Raw genomic sequence first — 22,209 nt, forward strand, 5'->3', positions numbered from 1 at the left:
AGGAGAAATCGCGAATCTAAAAATACCGCGGATTGTCCATTTTCCCGAAACCGCGAACTTTAGGCCCCGCGAATCTAAAGAGACTTACAGTACCTCGATCAGTGTCCAATTATTTCTCTCGCACTTTGTTTCAAACTTTGACATGTTTTATTTGCTGTAGACCAAGGACTTCCTTGGCTAGACGCCCCAAGTTTCTCCCGTCTCGTCCGATGTTAGTCTAGACTATTGACCAGTATTACGAATGTATCTTTAGGGGACTAGGGAAGGGTTATACAGAGGAACTGCTCCTGGGTCCCTAGGGGTCACATGCGTCATCTCCTATCGTGTTGGTGTCTGAAAATCCGTACGTGTGAGTCACGCTATCTCTCTGTCTGCCTCTGAACCTGAACTCTGCCGAGAGTTTTCACACAGACAAGCCTGCGTCGCCAGAAAATCAGTTCAAGATGCCCAGCAAGACAAACACATGATTCGGCTGACCCCGCGAAAGCTTAGAGGATTTATTTTGAAAGTTAGATCAAAGGAACTCAACGAAAAGAATGGATGTCTAGCTGCGTGTTCAGCGAAATCAATCGTCGATTTTCTCGGTATCATTCATGGAGGAAGTGCTGTCACTTGATAAATCATGATTTGTACTGGACCCAACTCGTTTAAATCGCATCTGCATAAGGCTCATGTAGCTGAGTCGAACCTGATTCTGGGTTGCCGATCTCAGAGGAGCATTTAAAGTTAAGTACGTGGGACCCGAAATGCCAGGATGTCACTATTAAAAAAAATAAAGGTAACTAGACGTGACTCAAATAAGCTTCATGAACTACACACGGGTATAAAAACAGCGGAATATCGTGTCAATGAGAGGAACTGATAGAAGGAAGCAGCTGGCAACGAGCCCGAAATGTGTGGGTGCCAACCTTTCCAAATGCCAGCCAGTGGAATGGAAAACAGGAAGGAACGAGTTAGAAGGAGAAAATGCGTGGTTGCGTCACTGTCCAGTCGTCTGTCCAACGATCTAACAGACTTCACCCTCGTGGAGTATAAAAAAAAAAAGAAAGAAAACAAACACATCAAAAAAGAAAACAAAGAGGAAAAGCTAGAAACGATTGCCAGAACCCCAATTGAAGTGATAGGCAAAGCAACTTCTCGATTTCAATCATTTTCTGAATATGATAATTGAATAAAGCTTCAATTTCCTCTGGGAAACAAAATATAAAGACGAGAAGCAAAGTAGTCGCAACAAAGGGCGCCACACTGATCAATACGCGTACGGACATACGGTGGTATTTTGAACGATTCTGACGGTGTTCAACCCTAAAATAAGACAAACCCTGCGGCACAAGTCTCCCACGGAAGTGTGCAAGCCGTCTAGGGAGCGAGAACCCTATTTAAAATGTTTTATCCACGCCCTAATCGAAAGGCTGTTCAAAGAGTCTAGAATCTGTCCTCTACAAGTATTAAACCTTAATTACGCTTCGCTGTTGACCCGGCCGTTGACCCTTGACTACGGAAGTGAAGAGGGCCAGGGCGAAAGGAATAAATAGATTGCACCCAAAATATGAAATTTAAAACTAAAGGGGACCAAAAATAACAACTGATTATCACCATGACGAAAGACATTTTCTCACAGTGTATGTTTTATCCCTTTGTTTGACCTCCAAGCAGCGAAGCAAAAATGCCCCCCTCCCCTTTCCAATCATTAGGAAATTCCAGCGATCCTGTGGAGGTCAAAAGGGTTCGAGGTGGAGACCTTAGCCCGGGATGTTTTAGTTGAATCAAGCTGTGTTTTTGGAATAGATTCCGATACTCTTAAATAACCCATAAATTGGGAAAATCTGGTGCATAACGTCAGGCCTAGGAAGAAGGTTGTGTTTCCCGTTTCAGTCCTGAAAAAAAATAGGATCGGTAACTTCTCTCACGTTATTATATTAATATATAAATTAAATGTCAATGTGGTAAAACCGATTGTACAACGTTTCATCACTCCGGTGTCAGATCATATAGAGCTAGAAAAGGTCGATCAGCTCTAAAAATTTATGTCTCTTGCAGGGGTCCTCACAAAAACGGTTACGGTCGGCAGTTTTTTGTAGGGTCGGTCGGGAAACAGGAAACACAACTTTTTTTTCCTAGGCCTTGTTATATAAGATTCCCATGATGCACCTGGGGAACAATTGTGTTGATGTTGTGGAAATGTAAACAAGCCCACGTGGCGTAACAGACAGGTACTTAGGCGTTTCTTTCTGCGTGTTTGTCTTTGTGGTTACCATTGGTGTCAAGTGCTAAGGAGGTCAAAAACCGAGTTATCACTTCTGAAAACGTGGTCATACTTCTAGTATGTTGATGTGGGGGAGGGGGAGTGGGTACTAGTAATGGGTGTGTGGGATGATAAAAGGAGTTAGGCCACATGAGATGCTCTTTAGCTTTTCTCCTTTCTCTAGAATGTTTGGCTTTAGCATGGACCACACATTCCGTGAACATGTTTAAGTTAACCTTTGTCGACCACAGTTGTCCCCACATTTTCCAACAAATTCAGGAAACAATTTGGCTGTTTTGTAAACTGGAACATTTGTTTCTGTTCACAGGACGGGCAGCCAACAGGACTAATAAGGTAAGTAACACCAACAAGGACCCACAACAGATAAATAATGTGTAGAACAGAGAACAGGCCCATAGAAGGTTATATGGATGTTTTTACACACTCTTAATTTTAGTGTTACCTCCTTGGACACATTTACCATTGACAGGACTTTGATTATAGAAAAATTGACAAATATGTTTGATTGACAAATATGTTCAATATTTATTTCATTTGAGTGGATGGTTTGTACTTTTGCTGTATTTTCTGTACTGCAAATACTGTTATTGCACACTGTAAACGTGCTGTCTTTTTCTGTTCTTGCTTATTCTTTGATTACATAACTAAGTAGTCATCTCTGAATATGAAATATTTGTTATACTTTCTGAGAGATATCCACTGTTGCTCCTGTTCTAAAATCCTTTTGGAAAATATTTGACATCTTCAGAGATGGCCTAGAATGCACCTATCAACGTTTGGTGTTGAGAAAAGTTGTACTGCTTTTGTATTCATGGAACAACATATTGATGACTACTGTTACATAGTATATAAGACATGGAAAGAAATTATGCTTGCTTAATGTATAATACACTTGTGTTGATAGGTGCATTTTGTGATGGTTGGTCATTGTTTAGACATGCTTTTATGCTTAGAAGTACTGACGCTACGATGTTGGTACAGTGACAAAACAGGTAAATAAGCAATATGTGTTTGGGGTGCAGTTTCATGTTGGTTTAAACTTAACAATACATTTCTATCAATTAAAACTACAAATAATTTTCAACAGATCACAGCTATTTGTGACAAAAGAAACGGAAAATATAAAGAAAGGAATAGAAACAAATTTATGTTCTTTGCAACCAGTTTGAGGCTGCACTTCAAGTAGAGGTTAGGCACAGAGGTAAAATGCGTACATTGTTTTGCAGAGAGTATCTAGTAGGGGTGCAAAGGTAAAAGCAAAACCAGTGGTGACAGATACTCAGGTAAGAAGGTATCAGCAGCACACTCATACTGGCATGGACTTCATCTGGGATGGTAAACAATACCGCCATGTCGTAGAAATGTAACACATTTATTTTTACCTTTGTGCACATGTGACCCACAGTTTCCACATAGACTGAATCTACTGTGCAGTACAAAAAATGCTATAATTGGTTGATCATGGAAGACATTTTTCAAGTCACAGCTAAAAATGGAAGACATTTTTTCAAATGTTTGTCACAGCTGGAAATGAAAGACATTTTTTCAAAAGTGTTTGAAAATGAACAGATTCGTATCAGTAGATATCTACCACAGATACTAATTTCAAAGGCACTGTTGTAAAAATACTCATAACTGAAGACAGTTGAAAGATACTGTCTGACATCTACTCATAATGCTGAGATCTACTGTCAAGTCTGAGGGGTTCAACCGTTCAAGAATCTCATGGTCATACCAGATGTGTTGTGTCACATGATCTGAAAGAGGAGGATCCTGGGATTTCATTCATTGCCTTCTTTGCTCAAAAGATGAACTCAAAAGATGTGTTACATGATAGTCATTTCCATTTTCAGCTGAGGGGTTGAAATCCAGTAAAAAAGAAATTCTCTCTAACTGTTTTTAAGGTTTTTGGTAAGATGTGCTGCAGAGTGGATATAGTCCATTGTTCCTTTCCTGTTTTTTTTTGACATTGACACAAGTGTAGTTCTTTAGATGTGTGACAGTTGTTTTTAGAACTACTTTAGAATTTTTACCAATGTGTCTAGATGCTTTTCAACTGTGAATTACAATGAATGGAAACACATTACTTGTCTTTGACCATTTGCAATTCTATGGAAACCCACAAAGAGCTGGGCAAGACAGGTAATGCCCTAAACTATAAAAGCATCCAATGCAATTTCAGGGCAGCAAAAGAAAAAAAAAATATTCTGGATGAGGAAATCTGTCTGATATTGACATTTACTGCTATTTTTGTCATCATTTCATACTTGGAGTATTTCAAATAGCCCCAAAACAGGCTATGTGAGGTGTCTCTATTTTTTGGGGTACCGCCCATAAATAGCTAGAATCAGCCTACAATACAAATTAAGCAACTGTTTTCCATCAGCGACATAGCATTTTTACCTTACAGACATATCAGGATGCTATTGGATATGATTTAATTTATTACTACTTGTACTTACTACTTTAAGTTACATTCCAGAAAATTGACATTGTAAATCCAGTTTTGCCACCCTGAAATTTCACTGAAGTGTTTAAAATCCACTTTTCCTCTCAAAGAAAATTGGAATAGCCAGAGGAAGCCTGAGTTTTATCCTCTCCTGAAATGTGATATGTCTCACTAATGACTTTCAACTTTACATCACAGACTGGCTTAAACCTAAGCCCGATATCTTAAATCCTCCTGAAGAAATGTTGAGACTTTTGACTCCTTGTGGATCTAGAGCTGGAGCCATTCTGAAAATTTTATAACTGACACCACCTTTGTTGGTCAGACCTATTCCAGTGTCATCACCTATAGTGTTTCCTTCCCTTGACAGCAAAATAAATTCCCTTGTTTGGATTCCATGGACTTGAACCTGACCGAGTCCCCTTGAAGTTGTGAAGTGCTGTTCTCCCCGTGGGCCCAGAAGTGTGTATGTTTGAGGTGTAAGGTTCTCCCAGGGTGTGAGAGGGCACCATGTGGTGGCCAGGTTTGTTTGGGTTGTTGGTTCGCTGCTGTCTGGGAGGCAGAGAGAGATGGATGACTGGAAGGTTGCTCAGGGTCCTCCCCTTGAAGGCATATACTGTATACCAGGGGTCTAGCCAGCACCCGTTTTTCCATCAATTGCCAGAACTTTGCAGTGTGTGAGGGACAAATTTTAAAACCAATCTGTCAACCTTGATCTAAAAAAAATCTTGGGTAATAATTTACCAACATCCCTAGATTGCTACTTTCTTCTGATTGGTGCTCATCTTCTGACAGCTGATACGGGATTGGCTGTTGGAAAATCAACCAATCACAGGAAAGTAGGGATCTGTCCTTTCAACTTCTACTTGGAGAGTAGATGCTAGTACTCACTACTGTAATCTGAAAAGAATTGTCAAAGATGGCTGCCAACATGTTCTTTCACCAATTCAGCCAGTAACATTTTCCCCACTAAGTTTACACAATTCAAAGTTTCTGACACCCACGAAAAGGTGAGGAAACGTCTAAAACAATTTAATTGAGAAACATAAGGAGAAAGTTCTGTCTACAAGGTTTTCTATCCAAATGATATTTAATTCATTACAAACAGGACAAGATTGGAAAATATAATATTTTTCCTACTCTTGCCCTGTTTGTAACGAATACAGGGTGTCAAATGAAGCTGTAGTTTAGACAAACCTTTCTAAGAAGTGATGAGGTCTTGCCCTGCCTGCTAACATTCCTATACCAGACCTGTCTAGACCAATAAAGATCAAGATGTTTTTCTACTGCAAAACACAAATTATATCCAGACCCCTAGTCTGTGTATAAACTGCTCAGTTGGAGGGAGCCAAGATCCTTTCATAAGTAAAAGGTTGTCGTTTTAAGTTGAAGGGCAATAATTAAGGTTTTCTCAAGGATTCAAATATTTTAATCTGTTATGAAGTAGAATTAGAGGATAACCTCTTGGCAGGGAAAGGGTTATTGTATAAATGGCAGCCTGTGATGAACTCAGAAGTCTGACCAAAGCTTCCTCTGTCCGTTTCATTTTTCTCCCCATGGTATTATGTTGATATTTCAGGTGAAGTTTAATCTAAGAAACTTAAAAGTAAATCAAATTTAAAGGCATGCAATACAATTTCAGGGTAGCAAAACTGACTTTTCAAAGTCAATTTTATGGTCATTTTTTAAAATGTTAATGTAGTGAATTGAATCAACCCTATCCCATAGCATACTCATATCTGTGAGGCAAAAATGCGATGTCGCTGATGAAAAACAATTCCTTGTGATGTGTCGTAGGATGCATATGGTTCTAGCCATCTAAAAATAAAGAGACGCCTCACATAGCTTGTTTTGGGGGCAATTTAATATGCTTTAAGTATGAAATGATGACAAAATATGATTGAAATATGGCAGTTAAATGTTTACATCAGACAGTTTTCTCACCCAGAATACATTTCGTTTTGCTGCCCTATAATTACATTGGATGTAGCAAACTACATGTAGCCCCGTTCCTTTCAAGTATTCCGAGGATATCTGGAAAATATTTCACCAGTATTTCAACTTCAAGTCAACAATTCTCTGTGCTGCCATAGTCTACAGCACCTCTCTCCCTCTGTACTTCCAGACCAGTGTCAATGGATTTGACCGGCTGGTGTATAACCGTGTGGGGAAGTGTGGCAGTCGCAGTCTCATCACCATACTCAGTGTCCTGAGCAACGTCAATGGCTTCAACTTCGCCAAGGACAACTTTGTCAAGCACTGGCAGACCAGGTTCCCACTTCCTGAACAGGTAGGTCTTGTGATTTTGACAAATGTTTTAAACAATACACATAACAGAAAGCCAGCTACTCTCAGGAGCTTTCGAGATGCAGTCTGTCTCTTCATCAATCCAGTAAAGATCTCATCTTGAAGTTCTCTTGTCACATGACTTGATGTTGATTATCATGTGACAAGAGACAGTCATAAACAGGCTTGAGGTAGTGATAGTCTAGAACTGCCAAGTCTCTTTTGTCCCTAGACACTCTAGATGAAGAGCATCTTGATAAGATGTACAACCTGAACTTATGGAGAGGATGAAAGAGACTGTGCAGGTATATCATATTAATGGTTTGGATACCAGGCTAATCAATGTATTTCTGTCAAAGGTACTTTGTATAAATTAGAGCATGTCCCTTTGTTATGTCCATGTACTAGCTACTAAAGAATTAGCCTGGTAAGGTTAATCAGAGAATTCTGTGCTATTTGCATGTCCAGCAGAAGGGTCACAATACATCATGATGTAGTTACCTCCATGAAAAATGGAGGTATTGTTTTGGGCGCGTCTGTCTGTGTGTGTGTGTCTGTCTGTCTGTCTGTGTGTTTGTGTTTCCGCACATTTGTAGTCGGCATAACTTCATAACGCCTTTACGGATTGTGATGATATTTGGTATGCTGGTAAGTCTTAGGAAGATGAAGGTCAAGGTCAAATATGGGCCTCCTGGTGGATGACCTTGGTACTGCAGCAGAACCTCCGGTTTTTGTATCTTTTGTCCTGAACATGCTATGGTTTTGAATGTTTGGTGACAGATAGATTTTCCTGTCATTAAAGAAGAAATTTACATTATTTTACATATCAAGCCCACATTTCATGGAGGTATGAGATCTCGGAACTCTTGTTGTACAATGTTTGGACACTGACTGGGATGTACTAATCTGTTGTGGATGCACCAACTCCTACCCTCCCACAGATAGACATCAAACCATGTGGAAAATCTGCTTTGATCCATGAGTATTTAGGTCACCAACCTGCTCTAGTTGAAAAACTGGTACATGTCATGATCCGGGTCAATAATTTGCCTGTGGTGGGATTGAAAGCACCTAGCAAATCATTTTTTGTGTCAAACCGTCCCCTCTAGGTATTACTATTTGCCTTACAGGTACTCTTTATTACATCTCTTTTGAATAGCTGCATAACTTATGGCCAGACATCAGAAGTTAGTGCAAAGCATCTGCTGACTTAAATTAAAAAAAAAAACATGATAGGCAGCAAGGCTTTAGTCGGATACTCTTCGTACACATCTCATTTGACTGGAAAAAAGTAAACATTAAAGAATGAAATGAATCCATGTGTTGATAACTCTCATATTTTAGAAATACATGGTCACATATGCCGTGGTATCGAAAAGACAATCTACAAGCAGATCTTTTGGTGGCCAGACAGTCACAATTTTCCAACTGGGCTGTTGAGGATGGCCAGTTCTAACCCACAGTGGGTCTAACCGTAACACTTTTGCGGCCAGGCATCTGCTTGCAGATTATCCAAAAAGGACTGGAGTGTTTTATCCAGGGGCAGGCCACCATCAGACCAAAAACAGCATTCTCCAAAGGTTACATAAACCCAAGTGTCACATACCTTATTGGCACTGCCACTCTATGTATGGGCTTCCGGTAACTAAAAGTGGAAGGGCTGTATAGCTCGCTAATAATATATGTCAACAAACCGCTTTTGAATTTTAGCAGGTGTAATAGACGCTCCTTTGTTGATCAAAGTTTTCTGTCTATGAAGACAGCTTCATTTTTTTTCAAGAAATGGAGATCAGCTTTCTCTTGAAACTGTTTGGCCATTTTGATTGGCAGATAATTGATAGGGCAGTGGCAGGTAAAAGGGGGTTACCCCCCACCCAATTCAAAAGTTGCCAAAACACCAGTCTAATTGGGAGGGCCAATACTCTGAAAACAAACTTTGAAACCAGATAGGGTACAACTGGCAGGCAGACCAGAGCTAATTGGTTGCTTTGTTGAAACAAGAGTACACTACTGATGAACTACTGTCATGAATTAAATGAAATGAAATGTCTAACTACAGGTGCAAGGCTTTAGGTGATACACAAGCTTCAAGAAAACAATGACTGTTCTGTAGCTATAGGCTGTGTTGAAAGGGTGAAATTTAATTTAGATTCTTTTAGGAAATTTGAGTTAAATCATGGCTTGTCTGTTGCAGTAGAAGGTCCTGAAAGGAGAAACTTTAAACTGTATTCTTTCTAACCTTGTTGTCTATAATCATGACTTGTCTTTAGAAATGGAAGGTGTTGAAAGTAGATTTAATTTAGACACCGTTCCTAACCTAATTCTCCATTGAACCAAGGATAAAGACAGTCTAGTTTTCACCCCGAATGATTACTGTGACTGATTTGGTTCCTGCTGTTTCAAGTAATATAGCTTCTTTGCAGGAGGTTGTGACAGAAATTGTAGGGTATTTTCTATCCCACAGGTTTCCACCAAAATTACACAGTCAGCTTCTTCTTAGTGAGAGATTCATAATTCTACGCTATAGCTACGGAGAGAATAGAAGATATTGACTGGTAGTAGAAAATAAGTATAGATCTACACCAAATGATAAAAGTTGACTCACATTTGTAGGTTTCTACATTCAAGTGCTATCAAGAAGCATATCTTGGATTAGATCTACAATTTTTTAAAAATCTTTCATCTGCAGAGGATTGAATTTCGTTCCTAAAAAGAGTGCAAATGGCAGGACTTAGCCAAATTGACAGGCTCTAACTTATGGCAAGAAGGAAGTGTGGTGATTTACACTAGGCGACTTGCTGAAATTTGTCAACATTTGGTGTCAGGTTTGTCTCTGATTCTGTATCAGGACTGGTTTTAGGTAGAGGTCATGGAGCAAGGTCAAGCCGTGCAGCCTTGAAGTGCCTGAGCAGGTCCTAGATCACAGTGGGCTGCCAAGGTGTTGAAGTTGAGGACTTCCAGAGAAAGTTGTTTCTTGAGACGTAATCTATACCTGTACTAATTGTCTTAATGATATGGCAGTCTATGACTGGAAGGAAGGAAGTTTCTTCTTTCCTACACAAGCATTGTGTTGAATTGCAATTTTTGAAGGCCTACTATATATATATATATGTAGCTGTCATTCACAAAGGAGGCCATATATTATATATATACTGTAGCTGTCTTTCACAAAAATGTAGCTCATGTTTTCTCATCCGAAAAACTATTTTAGTTAGGAAAATTCAAGTGGGGAGGGAAGTAGTCAGACTATAGTGGCATACCAGACTAAGACAGACAGAAGGGACTGTACTGTAAATCACTTGATGTTCGCAGTAGCAAAAGTTTTTGGTCTGAGAAAATGAACATGTTCACAGAAGTACATATATGTATATGTTCGCAGTGGTGGCAGGTGCAGAAAAAAGAAAGTAGGCATATTATTCGTTCACGGTAATGACAAGTTTGTGGTACAGAAGAGACAGCGAAATAAAAGTACAAAATGTACCATGAATGAATTACAGTAATCAGCCTAAGGCAGGGAGACTGTGTAACACATAGAGCACTTTGGTCCAGTTTGGAGGAAAGGTTTGACTTGAAAAGTGAAGTGAAGAGAGATTTACGACGTAAACTTTAAAGGTCTCGTTTTTGGCAAGTTTTCATATGCTACAAACTCTTGGGTTTCAATTATCTTGCAGGGCAACGTATTTAAACTTCAGCTAGATAATGAACTTGGGGACCACCCAACGACAATTATTTTCTTTGGTCTCATTTCCTCTCTTATCTTAGTTTTTCTATTATGTCTGTTAGCCAGTGTTCCTTCTGCTAGTCTGGTATTTTATTCTACCACCCCAAATCCATACCACTCTCCCTGCAACCTTTAAAATATGAAGCGTATGAAGATGTTTTCCTGGTACAGTTGGCCTTTTTTGGGGGTCTGAGTTTTCCCTGGAGGGTGTACTAGAGAGTTCTAAACCTAAGTGTATGACCCGGAACCCCCCCCCCCCCTACTACCCCCCCAAAAGCTAACTGCACCGGGAAAAATCGGCACACCACCCCAAATACTGACTGCTCCTGGAATGCCTGCAAAGGAGGCTAGTGTACATTGTACATACACTGTATAGTACAGCCATTCAGTGACCATGCCTACTGAATGATTACACTAATGATATGGTGATACTGGCAGATATATGGGAATGATTGGTACAATATTTCCATAAATCTTCTTAGGGACCAAGTGCCAGCTATGGCTAGACAGGGATATCCAGCTTATTAAAAGTTATTGATTGATATCTTTGGGCAGAAGATAGCAAGAAGGCTGACATGCATATGGTATTCATTATCTCATCACAGACTATTATCTAAGGACTCAGAACTAAATCCAATCCATTTGATGCTTCCAAATGTTACTCAGTCATTTGGGCCTGCTCCTTTTCCATATACATGTGTACATTGTAGCTCTCTTTATGTCATACCTGGGCCATGATGATAACATTTGATACAGGTGTTTTGAAACAGAGATTCAGAATCAAAACACAAAAGGGTGGATAATCAGACAAGTTAACACTGCATAGCTGGCACAAACATCGGAAAGAATGGAATTTGTGACAACCACAAAATATAAAAGTACTGCGAATAAATCATGATTTTACAATATAACACTTGTACAGCAGACATACATAGCATGGGTGCCATCCTCTGTGATATTCGCTGGATCCCTAATGTCGCTGGCTACTAGCCTCCACCAGGCCATCCTGGGGGGGGGGGGGTACGGATCCTACAATTCAGTAAAAAAGGGAAATAGTTGACAAGGAGAGTCAGTCTGCGAGAGGGTTAATTCCCCCGTGGGCAAATGAACTGGCTAAACTCTCATATTCTTCGTGTTGGTTGACTTTTAGTTTTTACTTCTTTTTTGAACCAGCGTTGTTAGTCTGGTGGAGAATAGCTGGCTACCATGTGGTACAGCAGACCTCCCATCCCTTCCTATCATCCCAGGTCCACTTGAGATAAGGTGGTCAGTGTTTACTGTTCTGGCCAAATTTGCCACCTCTCAGTTTGCAGTGTTGATGGGACAACAGTGGAGGAACTGTCTGGTATTTTGTACTTCTTGTTGTGGCAAGTCTATCTTTTTTTCAGCTGCTGCATATGTAAGGATAGATTAGGGAAGATGGTGTCATTGGGATTGGTTTTGGTGAAGTACTTGTTGATGTAAAGGCATTCAATGACTGGGTGCAATTTCAGGGGGGGGGGGGCAAAAGTGGATTTTCAAAGTCAATCCATCCCAAATTTTTGACTGTGCCACTTCCATCTCTCACTGTATACCCCCACACTTTGTTTCCCTAGATATTATTAGGATTTACAGAAAACACCTTGATACCTTGATACGTCTTCGGGATGATGAGGCACTGCCTGTAGTAATCCCGGTCTCATACTTTACTCAAGAAGTGTTGTACTTCTTAGTAAAATGGAAGAGACACTGCAAAAACTCAGAAAATAAAATCACAGTGAACATTTGGAGATCTACAGTATATTGTGGACTGGAGGTTTATCCTAGATCCAATTAAACCAACTGGTATAAAGCTATCCCATCAAAAGTTATGAGGGTCTCCCATCTCACATTCCACACTATACCAACATTTGCTTCTAATTTCTCCCAGGAATGGAGTCACATAACATGTCTGGTGGCCAGTGGAGAGCTGACCTGGTCCTATCAACTTTATGTCAGGGTTTATTTTTGATTCCTGCAATGCCCCTCCCAATATCTGGGCAGCAAGTACTGTACTTCACTTTATATTCGCAGTACCAAAAGTTTGTGGTACGAGAAAAAATTCTGTGTTCGTAGTGGTAGCAGGTGCAGAATAAAGTAAAGTTGGCAAATTATTTGTTCACAGTAATGATAAGTTTGCGGTACAGAAGTGACAGCAAGAACAGTGAAGTACATGTACAGCAGCAAAAAAATTGTGAATTACAGTAATAAGTTCAAATTCTTTCCTTTCTTGATATTTGAATATTGGGGACATGGAATAGTCTCCAAGCAGATTTTTTGGTGGCTGCAAGACCATATCAAATTGACAAGACAGTAAGAAATTGACAAGACAGTATCAAATGGGCAAGACAGTTAATCCATTTGTCACCCATTTGCAGTTGGGCTGGTGCAGAAAAAAAAGTTACCATAGCATAAGAAAAGAATGCCAGATAAAAACACCTAAATCTCGTCAACTTCTACAGTTTTGAAGCTATCAGAGATAATCCTAGGGCAAAAGAGAAAGCTGTGCCTATCCATATTGTGTTGAACGTCCTTGATACTTGTATGTGCAGTGAAAAATATATCAAAAGGTGTCATTTTTTTAACACCATAGTGATAACCAGTTTGGTTGATGTGACACATGCCAGGAACAGTTATTGATGAGTTTTTATAACTTGACTGGCACCAAGGGTACCATGAAATAATTCACACACACACATAAATGTCTCACTGTTGTGCATGCAAGGTTATGGCACATACTTGAACTGTCTCTTGGAGGGTGCTGTAGAAGAATATAATTTATAAAACTCATAAAAGTCATATTGCATGCGTTATATATCTGTATAGAACGATAGACAATTGGATGCTTGAAGGGGTGTAAGGACTTTTGTCAGTATTTGGGGCGCAGAACCAAATCAGTTAATTGACTGCACGGAAATGACTTCTGACCTCCGACCTGAGGTCGCATTCGGTTTCCGTTCTAATAGCGTGCTTAGTGCAGTCACTCTAGCAAATCCTCGAAAAAATCCTTCAAAAATTCTCGTTCAAATCCGACAAGATTCAGGGATGATTCCATGGACCCACTCTCTCCCTAACCAACCCATACCCCCTGTCATGTTTGCGTACTTCTAGCACTTGTGTCAAAAGTCACACTTGGGTCAGAGGCTCCATGGAAGATCAGTTTTGTTGACTGAGCTATTATCAGTCCTTTTATGCCAGTGGATTAAACCATTAAATCTGTTGACCATCTGTTACCTCCGAAAAATAACAGGAGGGTCTTTGATCCAGCTCACAGCAGTATTGCACTACTGTTACAGCGGCTCCTTGTAGACAGATATGTTTGTTTGTTACCAAACTGTGTGAAGATGGCAGCCAGGAGTCAACTGCCCATGAAATAATCTCTCACAGATGTAATGATATCTCTGCTGGAGACTATGGCTCTATTTAGGCCACACCAATTTAATTTCTTGGTTAACGGATTCACCGCTTAATTTTTTTCTGATATTTTCATATTTTATATATTCATATTTTGCCCTGAACAGTTGAAAACAGTCCTTTTCATCCTAGTTGTTACAGTTATTCCATCTTTCAGTGCAGTGGTATCATTAATAAAATTTCAAAATTCATTGTTTAAATTTTGAACCAGCCTGGTGTGTTGACTTCATGGCTCCATGAGTATCATACCATTTTGGGCCATAATAGGATGCCTAGGCCTGTTTTTATTTTCTTTTTTTTTTTTGCCCGCCCGCTCCATTATTTTTCTAGAAAAATCCGTTTATTAAATTTGGTGTGGCCTTACGCATAATTTGTCATCATAACCTCTCTTTATATATCTACTAAGCTGCAATACATCTCTTCAACTTGCATACTAAATTCCTCTGACTATAATGTGATTCTAATTTGGTAAAAAAACATGATGTAAAGAGAGCATATGTACTGTTGTGTACAACTACAAGAGCCTGATTTGCATTGAAATGTAGCCTCTACCAGGCTCCCAGAAGTGGCTGGAAAGAGTACAAGTTTCAGGAGCAGCAACATGTACATGTACATTTGTACTCTGTAGTGGACCAACTCCCCTGGTATGTTTATATAATGTTATCTGTCTTTCTTGCTGATTTCTACTCTTTCCACCCACTTCTTGAAGCCTAGTATTAAAATGTAGTTTTCTTGGGGACCACAATGGCCTGAAATCCTGTGACTAGGCTAAACAAGGCTGGATCCAGACCTCAAGCTATTCACATGCCTGATGTGACATTATGAGATCTACCAGTAAATCAGGTCATGTCCTTTTTCCAAGGAACTGCATCAGGAAGCAGGAAGGACTGTGTGTCTGATATGATAGATAGCTGTAGGGCAGATATGGCTGGGATTTCATGGTCTGTACATAGGGTCATCAATTATTTTTCAGTGACATACACATGATGTAGCGGGGGATGGAATACTGTATTTCTGTTTTCTGCACCACATCATTTCATCCAGATAACAGTTGAGCTTGAAGAATTGCTAGTTGTTGCAAATAACTAGTAAATAAATAGATAAATTACATATTCCGCTTTGTACAATGTAACAGGCTCCTTGCACTCAGAAAACCTCTGATACATCTGCAAACACATGATTCAAATAATAATTCATCCTTTATAAACATAACTGTGACTGATTATTGCTGAGATCTAGACTATAAAGTGGAAGATAATGTTGATAAACTCTTTATCTGTCCAACATCAACTTGTTGATCTGTCAGTATCAGTTCATAAATTACAGTTGGATATTTTGCCTACTGTCAACCCTCACAATCACTCAATCAGTGTATAGTTGTCCCAAGTTAATGGTGGGTAAAAGTACATGTAGTTGTACTAGTATTCCAAAGAAGAATGCCTGCTGGAAGTTATCAAGGTCGGAATTTCGGGATGCCCTCAAGGAATTTCTTGCTCAAGGAACGCTGTGAGTTCTAGTGTCTGAGGATGATAATAAAACCCTGAGACATGTATCTAACCTGTTATGGCAATGGTTTTGTAAGTAAGATTAGGTTAGTTACATGTAGCCTCTACCAGGCTTCAGGAATTCGAAGTGGCTGGAAAGAATAGAAATCGGCCATAAAGTCAGATAACATACCAGGGGAGTTGGTCCATGCTATGAGAACATAAATTTGGGAGCAGCAAAATGTTCTTTTAGTGCGGAACAACTCCCCTGGCATGGTTATTTGTCTTTCTAGACAATTTCTACTCTTTCCAGTTGCTCCCCAAAGCCTGGTAGAGGCTATTAAAGATTAGGTCATAAAGGACTTATCCTTGCACCATCCATTTGCCCACCCAGTCATATACATTGTAATCTGTTTTGCATTAAAAACTAGAGTTCCACGATCTCATACCTTCGCCAAATGACATTAATCTTTATGAATGACAAATTATAGATTACTCCCCCTAATTTTGCAAATTTGCATAAAATATGTTAGTAGCAAGGGGGCCCAATCTCACGTCACTAAGTCTTCCTCCCCATAACAAGAGCTACTTATCATTCAAATTTCGTGACTCTAGTATGTTGTATATCATGAGATATCAAAACCAGAAGTTCAGCTGCAGTACCATATGAAGCCGCAAGGGGGCCCAAAATCTAATCATTCTGAGGTCTCACCAACACCTACATGTACCCACCTACCAAATATCAAGTCAATCATTTAATAAGCCTTCTCAAGTTATCTGACATACAGACAGACACACAGACAGACACACACATGAACGCCTCTGAAAACATAACCTTCTTGGCGAAGGTAATAATAAAAAACAGCAACTCCACATACAGGTTATTGGTGGCGTATTGATCTTGACATCTTTGTTTTTCTTTACCAACCCAGATTGCCTTGGTTCAACACGTGGACCAGATACAGCCTCCCTTCTTCTACAACAGACATTTCCACTACATCGACTTCACCAGGTATGTGCATTTGGGTACTGTAAATCACTTAATGTTCCTGGTAGCAAAAGTTTGCATTCTGAGACAAATGGTCATGTTCGTGGAACTAAACATTCGTGGTGGCGGCAGGTGCAGCAAAAGAAAGTCGGAAAATTATTTGTTCATGGTAATGATAAGTTTGTGGTGCAGAAATGACAATGCAAAGATAAAAGTACCGCGAAAAAAATTGTGACTTACAGTATGCATACTGCAATGCAGGCCTGACTGTATTTGTGGTTAGGCCACACCAATGTAATCAATTGGTTCTCAGGTTGCCCCCTTCATTTTTTTCTGATTTGCAAAAAAAGAAAAGTATTCAGGTTCCAAGTTAACTTTGTTATGCTCATATTTTGACCCCAACTCTTGAAGAAAGTCCTTGCCTTCGTACTTATCCTAGTTACAGTTTTTCTATCAGTCAATATGTAATACTAATTTGATTAAAAGTTCAAAATTCATTGAATTATAAACCTGCCAGCCAGGTGTATGTTGACTTCATGGCTCTCATCGTATTAAGGCTATCAAATTAGGCCTAAGCTTGTTTTCACTTTCACCCTGTTGCTTCATATTTTTTCAGAAAAAATCTGAGAACCAACAAATCAAATTGGGGTGACCTTATGGTTGGGATCATCAAATATTACAGGATGGTTTCATCCTCTTGTTTTTCTCAAAACGTGACTACCAAGAATTTAAGCAAACACATATGTACACCTTTCTAACTCTGAAATTCATCAAATATAAATACTGAAAGATGTCTAAATTTGAACAAACCAGAAAATGTGCTTTCAGTTAGACCTGTCTTCTTTGAGTTAAGACCGTATCAAATTGAAAAGTTATAACATGTCATTAAGTTTATCACTTCCCCCAACTAATCTCTACATAAAAGAAAGAAGATGTCCACTTGACAGAACCCACACCACCACAGAACTTATGACTGTCTTAAACACATCTGGTAGATATTATAGCCCTGTCAAGTATCTATCATTACATGTATGCATCCACGAATGCAGCTAGTACTTACAATTACCGGTACTAACTTATATTCGTGAGACGCGAGCACAAAATCCCTGCTAAAATAGCACCCCCAAATAGCAAAAAAGAACAAATTTATAAGTTTAATTGCAGTCATGATTTTTATAGACATGACAAGTATGTGTGGGCTTTAGTTAGCTACAGGCAGTACCTGTAGTTCATCATCATCATCTTTCACTGTGTTCTGCGTCTACAGTCGCGTAGAGATGTCCTGTAGCCGCATCCAGTCTTTCTTCATCTCTTTCCACCGTGCCTTCTGCCTCGCGAGCTCTCTAAGCTCCTTGAGTTTCTTTTCTGTACATGTAGTTGGCAATGAATAAGTACAGATTTCTGTCTATATCTAACCTTTTGAAGCTGAGAGTATGACGCAAAATCAAAGGATGGCTTTTTCATTTTACTTCGCAACACCTTGCCTTGTCACAGGTCAGAGACATTCTAAGGCCCCTTTTACACGTGCATCGTTTATATGTGTCGGACGTGGCTCGTCGTCCGCATGTGCACGGCGCCGCACTGTGCGTTTTGTGCGACAGATTTTTTTTAGCGTGTAAACAACCTCCACCACCGCTGCGTGGTGCCGCGCGTCATTTTTCTGTGGCACATCCAGGAGGTGCCACAGGAAAACTGCCGTTGCAGGTTGTTTACACGCTAAAAAAATCTGTCGCACAAAACACGCCGTGCGGCGCCGTGCGCGCGCACGTGTCGTTCCACGCCCGACACATATAAACAATGCACGTATAAACAGGGCCTAAGGGCCTGACACCTACATGTACCAGTTTCATACACATATTTTATGGTGTAAGGATAATGAGAGAGGTACATAATATATGACCAAGGATTACATGTAGTTTCCAGCATGTGGAGTTGGGTAGACAAATCCCCTGTACCTGGTTATACCATCACAGTTCTGTGAACTCCCATTCTAAAACTAGGCCATGTGTGGTAAACAGGTTTTACGGCCGTTATATATGTTGTCAAAGGTTGTGATTTCAATTTGCTCAATGTTCTTTCCAGAGTTTCTGCCAAAAAAGTTTGTCCTATTCGTCACGTCCAAGTTCCCTGGAATGTTGAATGCCTTGACCAAGATCATTTCCCATTCAGGTCCAGATGTTTGGACCAGTCTTTGACACGTATGTTATTTATTGTGAAGCCTACAGCACCATAGGTATATAATAGGTAGACCTGTACTTGGAGTTTGTTCAAGTCTGTGACATTTTGATGCAGAGCGGCTTCAAGTCTCCTGTAGCTGATCTCTCTATAATAGGTCAATGACTGTGTGTCTGTTTCACGCTGTGATTCTGCAAAACACATGCAGGTCATGGAAAGTCCTTGTTTCTCATCTAGACATTGCCCAAAAAAGTATGCAAAGGAAGTGTGTGTGTATATATTTTAGAGGTTGTTTTTTCTGAAGAAAAAAAAAAAGGAAGACAAGATAGGGGCCAAGATGAAAGAAAAATAAACAGATGGATAGTACTAGTCTTTGAAAGTTTTAGACAATAGATCTAGAAGGCATGTAAGATAAATAAACTTTAACTTGTGATAAAAGGTACTATAGGGGTTATTTTACATAAGCCTGAGTGTCAGCCATTTTGGCTCTCGTCCGCTCCACATTCCGCTACTGGTTGTTTTTTTACGTAGCCTGGATGCTACATGTACATGTATACCCATAAGGCATAACATGTAGGTCCACCCCGTTCACACTCAAAAAAATGATCCGGATTGTGGGTCAATTTGGATCAGAATTCATCAATCCAGATATTTTTTGCAGTGTGAACGCTCCAAATCGGATGAATTTTCTCCGAAACGAATAAACCACCTTGAGGAGGTAGTTCTGTAATTAACCAAGATCAGAGAAGGTGTTTGCAGCGGATTCAGATCAGACGAAACAACAACGCAATGTGTCTTGGCTTCCGACTTGTTTCGCTGTTTTTTCCCAAATTTACTATCAAGGTGAATGGGGAACTGTGGTATAATTTCCTCGGACTTTGTTGGAAGCATGTTGGCCATAGAGTTGAGGAAACTCACCAGGCCCTGGAAACAGTTTGGCACCTAGGCTAGGCCTATTGTCAAACTGCCATCTTGTTCCTACATGATGCTGACCTAACAGTTAGCTACTAACCTGTTTTACTAGTGTTTGTTCCTCTGGGCAGGTGTTATCTTGAGTTGAGGTAACCACTGAGGTGTTAGTAATAATTGAATGTCTTCCATTGTAAGGCCTGTCTGACCCAAACTCACCTGGCTAATCTCGCTCCAGGCAGATCTCACACTGGTGTAGATTTGTCTGGCAGCCACAAGTAATTTTGGAAAGAGGACTTTTGAAGACAATCAAGACTTCAGTTTGAGAACTTTGGTTTAGTTCCAATGCTAAGGCTTTCATGTTTTTGTAATTTCATAATTTCCCAATAACTGTCCTTTTAAAACAGTTTTTGGCCATTTTTATCAGGCAGCTGTCTTTAACTCTGCACCAACTATTGTCTTTCCCAACAATGGATGCAACAAAGTGTTGCTGATTTGTGAAAGTCCATAAACTGAGTGAAAGTTTAACCCAGATTTGAGCCAATTTACATACTGTACAATGTAATTGCAGGGTTCTAGCTAGTGCAAAGTAGCATAGGGGCCCCCTACACTATAATTTTGACCCCCTATGCTAAATTTTCCCCCCTACGCTATAATTTTGACCCCCTTGCTAAATTTCCCCCCTATGCTAATTTCTAATACAGCATAGGGGCATTGTGACTGTATTTCTTTGTTCAAGAATGCCAGATCAAATGTGAAAAATCAAGGATACATTGTACATATCTTAGAAATAACATTTTTTCCCTTTGGGTATCCCTCAAATGGCCTCTTTTTAAGCTCAATTTTTTAAAAGCTCTGCTTCGCTCCCTCATCACGCGGCCAGTGCCACTACGCTAAAATTAAATCCTAGCTAGAACCCTGACTTGTACATTGTAATATCACTCTGAGGAAGAAGAGAAATATGTGGAATTTCCATTCCTTTGTTCATAGGCAAAAGAGGATAAATGGAAGTGCTGTTAAAGTTCTGTGAATGCTATGTACAATGTTATAGATGACTTGTAGGGACAGGTCACCACAGGTCACAGCTGGAAGTTGACAACATGGCTGTAATGGTCAGGAGGAAGGTTCCAGTAGTACATCTTGAAAGGATTTTCATTCGCACGGGTCTCCTATGTCCTTCTAGTAGAAGAGAGTGAGAAAGATTAGAATGTTTTTGTAAGTGTTCAGACTCAGAGTAAGGTCATGCCATTCAAGGTCCCATGTATTTGACTAATGTTTTCCTAAAAGAGAAGTTATAGAGCCATGTTCTTGTCCACATTTTAGATTTGTCCTACAAAATGATAGAAAATATCGGAATGATGACTTCATCCAATGTACCTCACTGGATAATATTAATGTTATGGATATATGATGATGATGACTTAAAGCTAGATTCTTTTTCCACATTAATAAGGTATAATGCTCATAACTGCACGCCGTGCATGGGATTCAATGGTGTGGAGAGATCTGTCAATCAAAATGGTGTATAAAATCAAAGCAATGGCAGCAATTTCTGACCCAGAGGTTTTTCATAGTCATTACATATCACATGTTTTAACTCCTGACAGCCGAATCTAACATTGAGTCACAGATGTAGGAAAAGAAAGCATTATTATGCTATGTTTGGTTGGGGTATCTCACTGGCACCATTCCTTTGGTTGAATACTGCATTACCTGGATAGGGATATCTGCTTCAAAGAAAAAGTACTGTAATTCAACATTTTTTCACAGTAGTTTTATGTTCGCAGTTTTCTAGGTCACTTCTATACTGCAAACTTATCATTACCGTGAACAAATGATTTGCCAACTTTCTTTCTTCTGTACCTGCTGCCACCGCAAACACATAGTTCGGCGAACATGTCCATTTTTCTCAGACTGCGAGCTTTTGTTATAGTAGGCGCAAACATAAAAGTGAATTACAGTATCCAATTCCTTTTGGTTTGGACACTGCATGACCTGGGTAGGGATATCTGCTTCAAAGGAAAAGCAATGCATGATGCATAATTATGGGGTTCTTTATATAGTGGAAAACTCTTGTTCCTTCTACTTTGTTCTGTCTCTCTCTCTGTGTGTCTCTCTCTCTCTCTCATCCCCCTTTCTGATTTCCTGCTCATTCATTCACCCCCTCTCTCATTCATCATTCTGTATGGGATACATGCTGAAATGATTATGCAGATGACTAGTATACATGTATCTAACTAGAGTTCCCCGATCTCATACCTTCGCCAAATGACTGACAAATTATAGATTAGATTATTCCCCCCTGATTTAAGAAATAGGAACCTAATTTTCATGAATTATATCATTTTATCATAATCTCAACCAAAAGACAGTCTTATATAAACAAACAAGGCATTCTAGTATTCCTAATAAATTATGCAAATGAGGTCCTGATTTGAATAAATTATGTTTAATGATGTTCACCTCAACTAACTTTCAAATACCATAAGTATGAAATTA

General features: G+C 39.6%; 1 protein-coding gene across 1 annotated transcript in view; it reads left to right on the forward strand.

The window, feature by feature from the left end:
• The first annotated feature begins 2,360 nt into the window (after positions 1–2,360).
• Positions 2,361–22,209, forward strand: part of LOC109472790 (uronyl 2-sulfotransferase-like) — a 44,201-nt gene continuing 24,352 nt past the window's right edge. The window contains exons 1-5 of the mRNA XM_019772644.1: positions 2,361–2,364; positions 2,574–2,599; positions 3,493–3,549; positions 6,841–7,005; positions 16,571–16,650. Coding sequence (XP_019628203.1) covers positions 2,361–2,364; positions 2,574–2,599; positions 3,493–3,549; positions 6,841–7,005; positions 16,571–16,650 — 332 coding nt within the window. The remainder of the gene's footprint in view (positions 2,365–2,573; positions 2,600–3,492; positions 3,550–6,840; positions 7,006–16,570; positions 16,651–22,209) is intronic.

This window comes from Branchiostoma belcheri, unplaced genomic scaffold (genome assembly GCF_001625305.1).
Source record: "Branchiostoma belcheri isolate BF01 breed outbred unplaced genomic scaffold, Haploidv18h27 scaffold282, whole genome shotgun sequence".
Classification (NCBI taxonomy): Eukaryota; Metazoa; Chordata; class Leptocardii; order Amphioxiformes; family Branchiostomatidae; genus Branchiostoma; species Branchiostoma belcheri.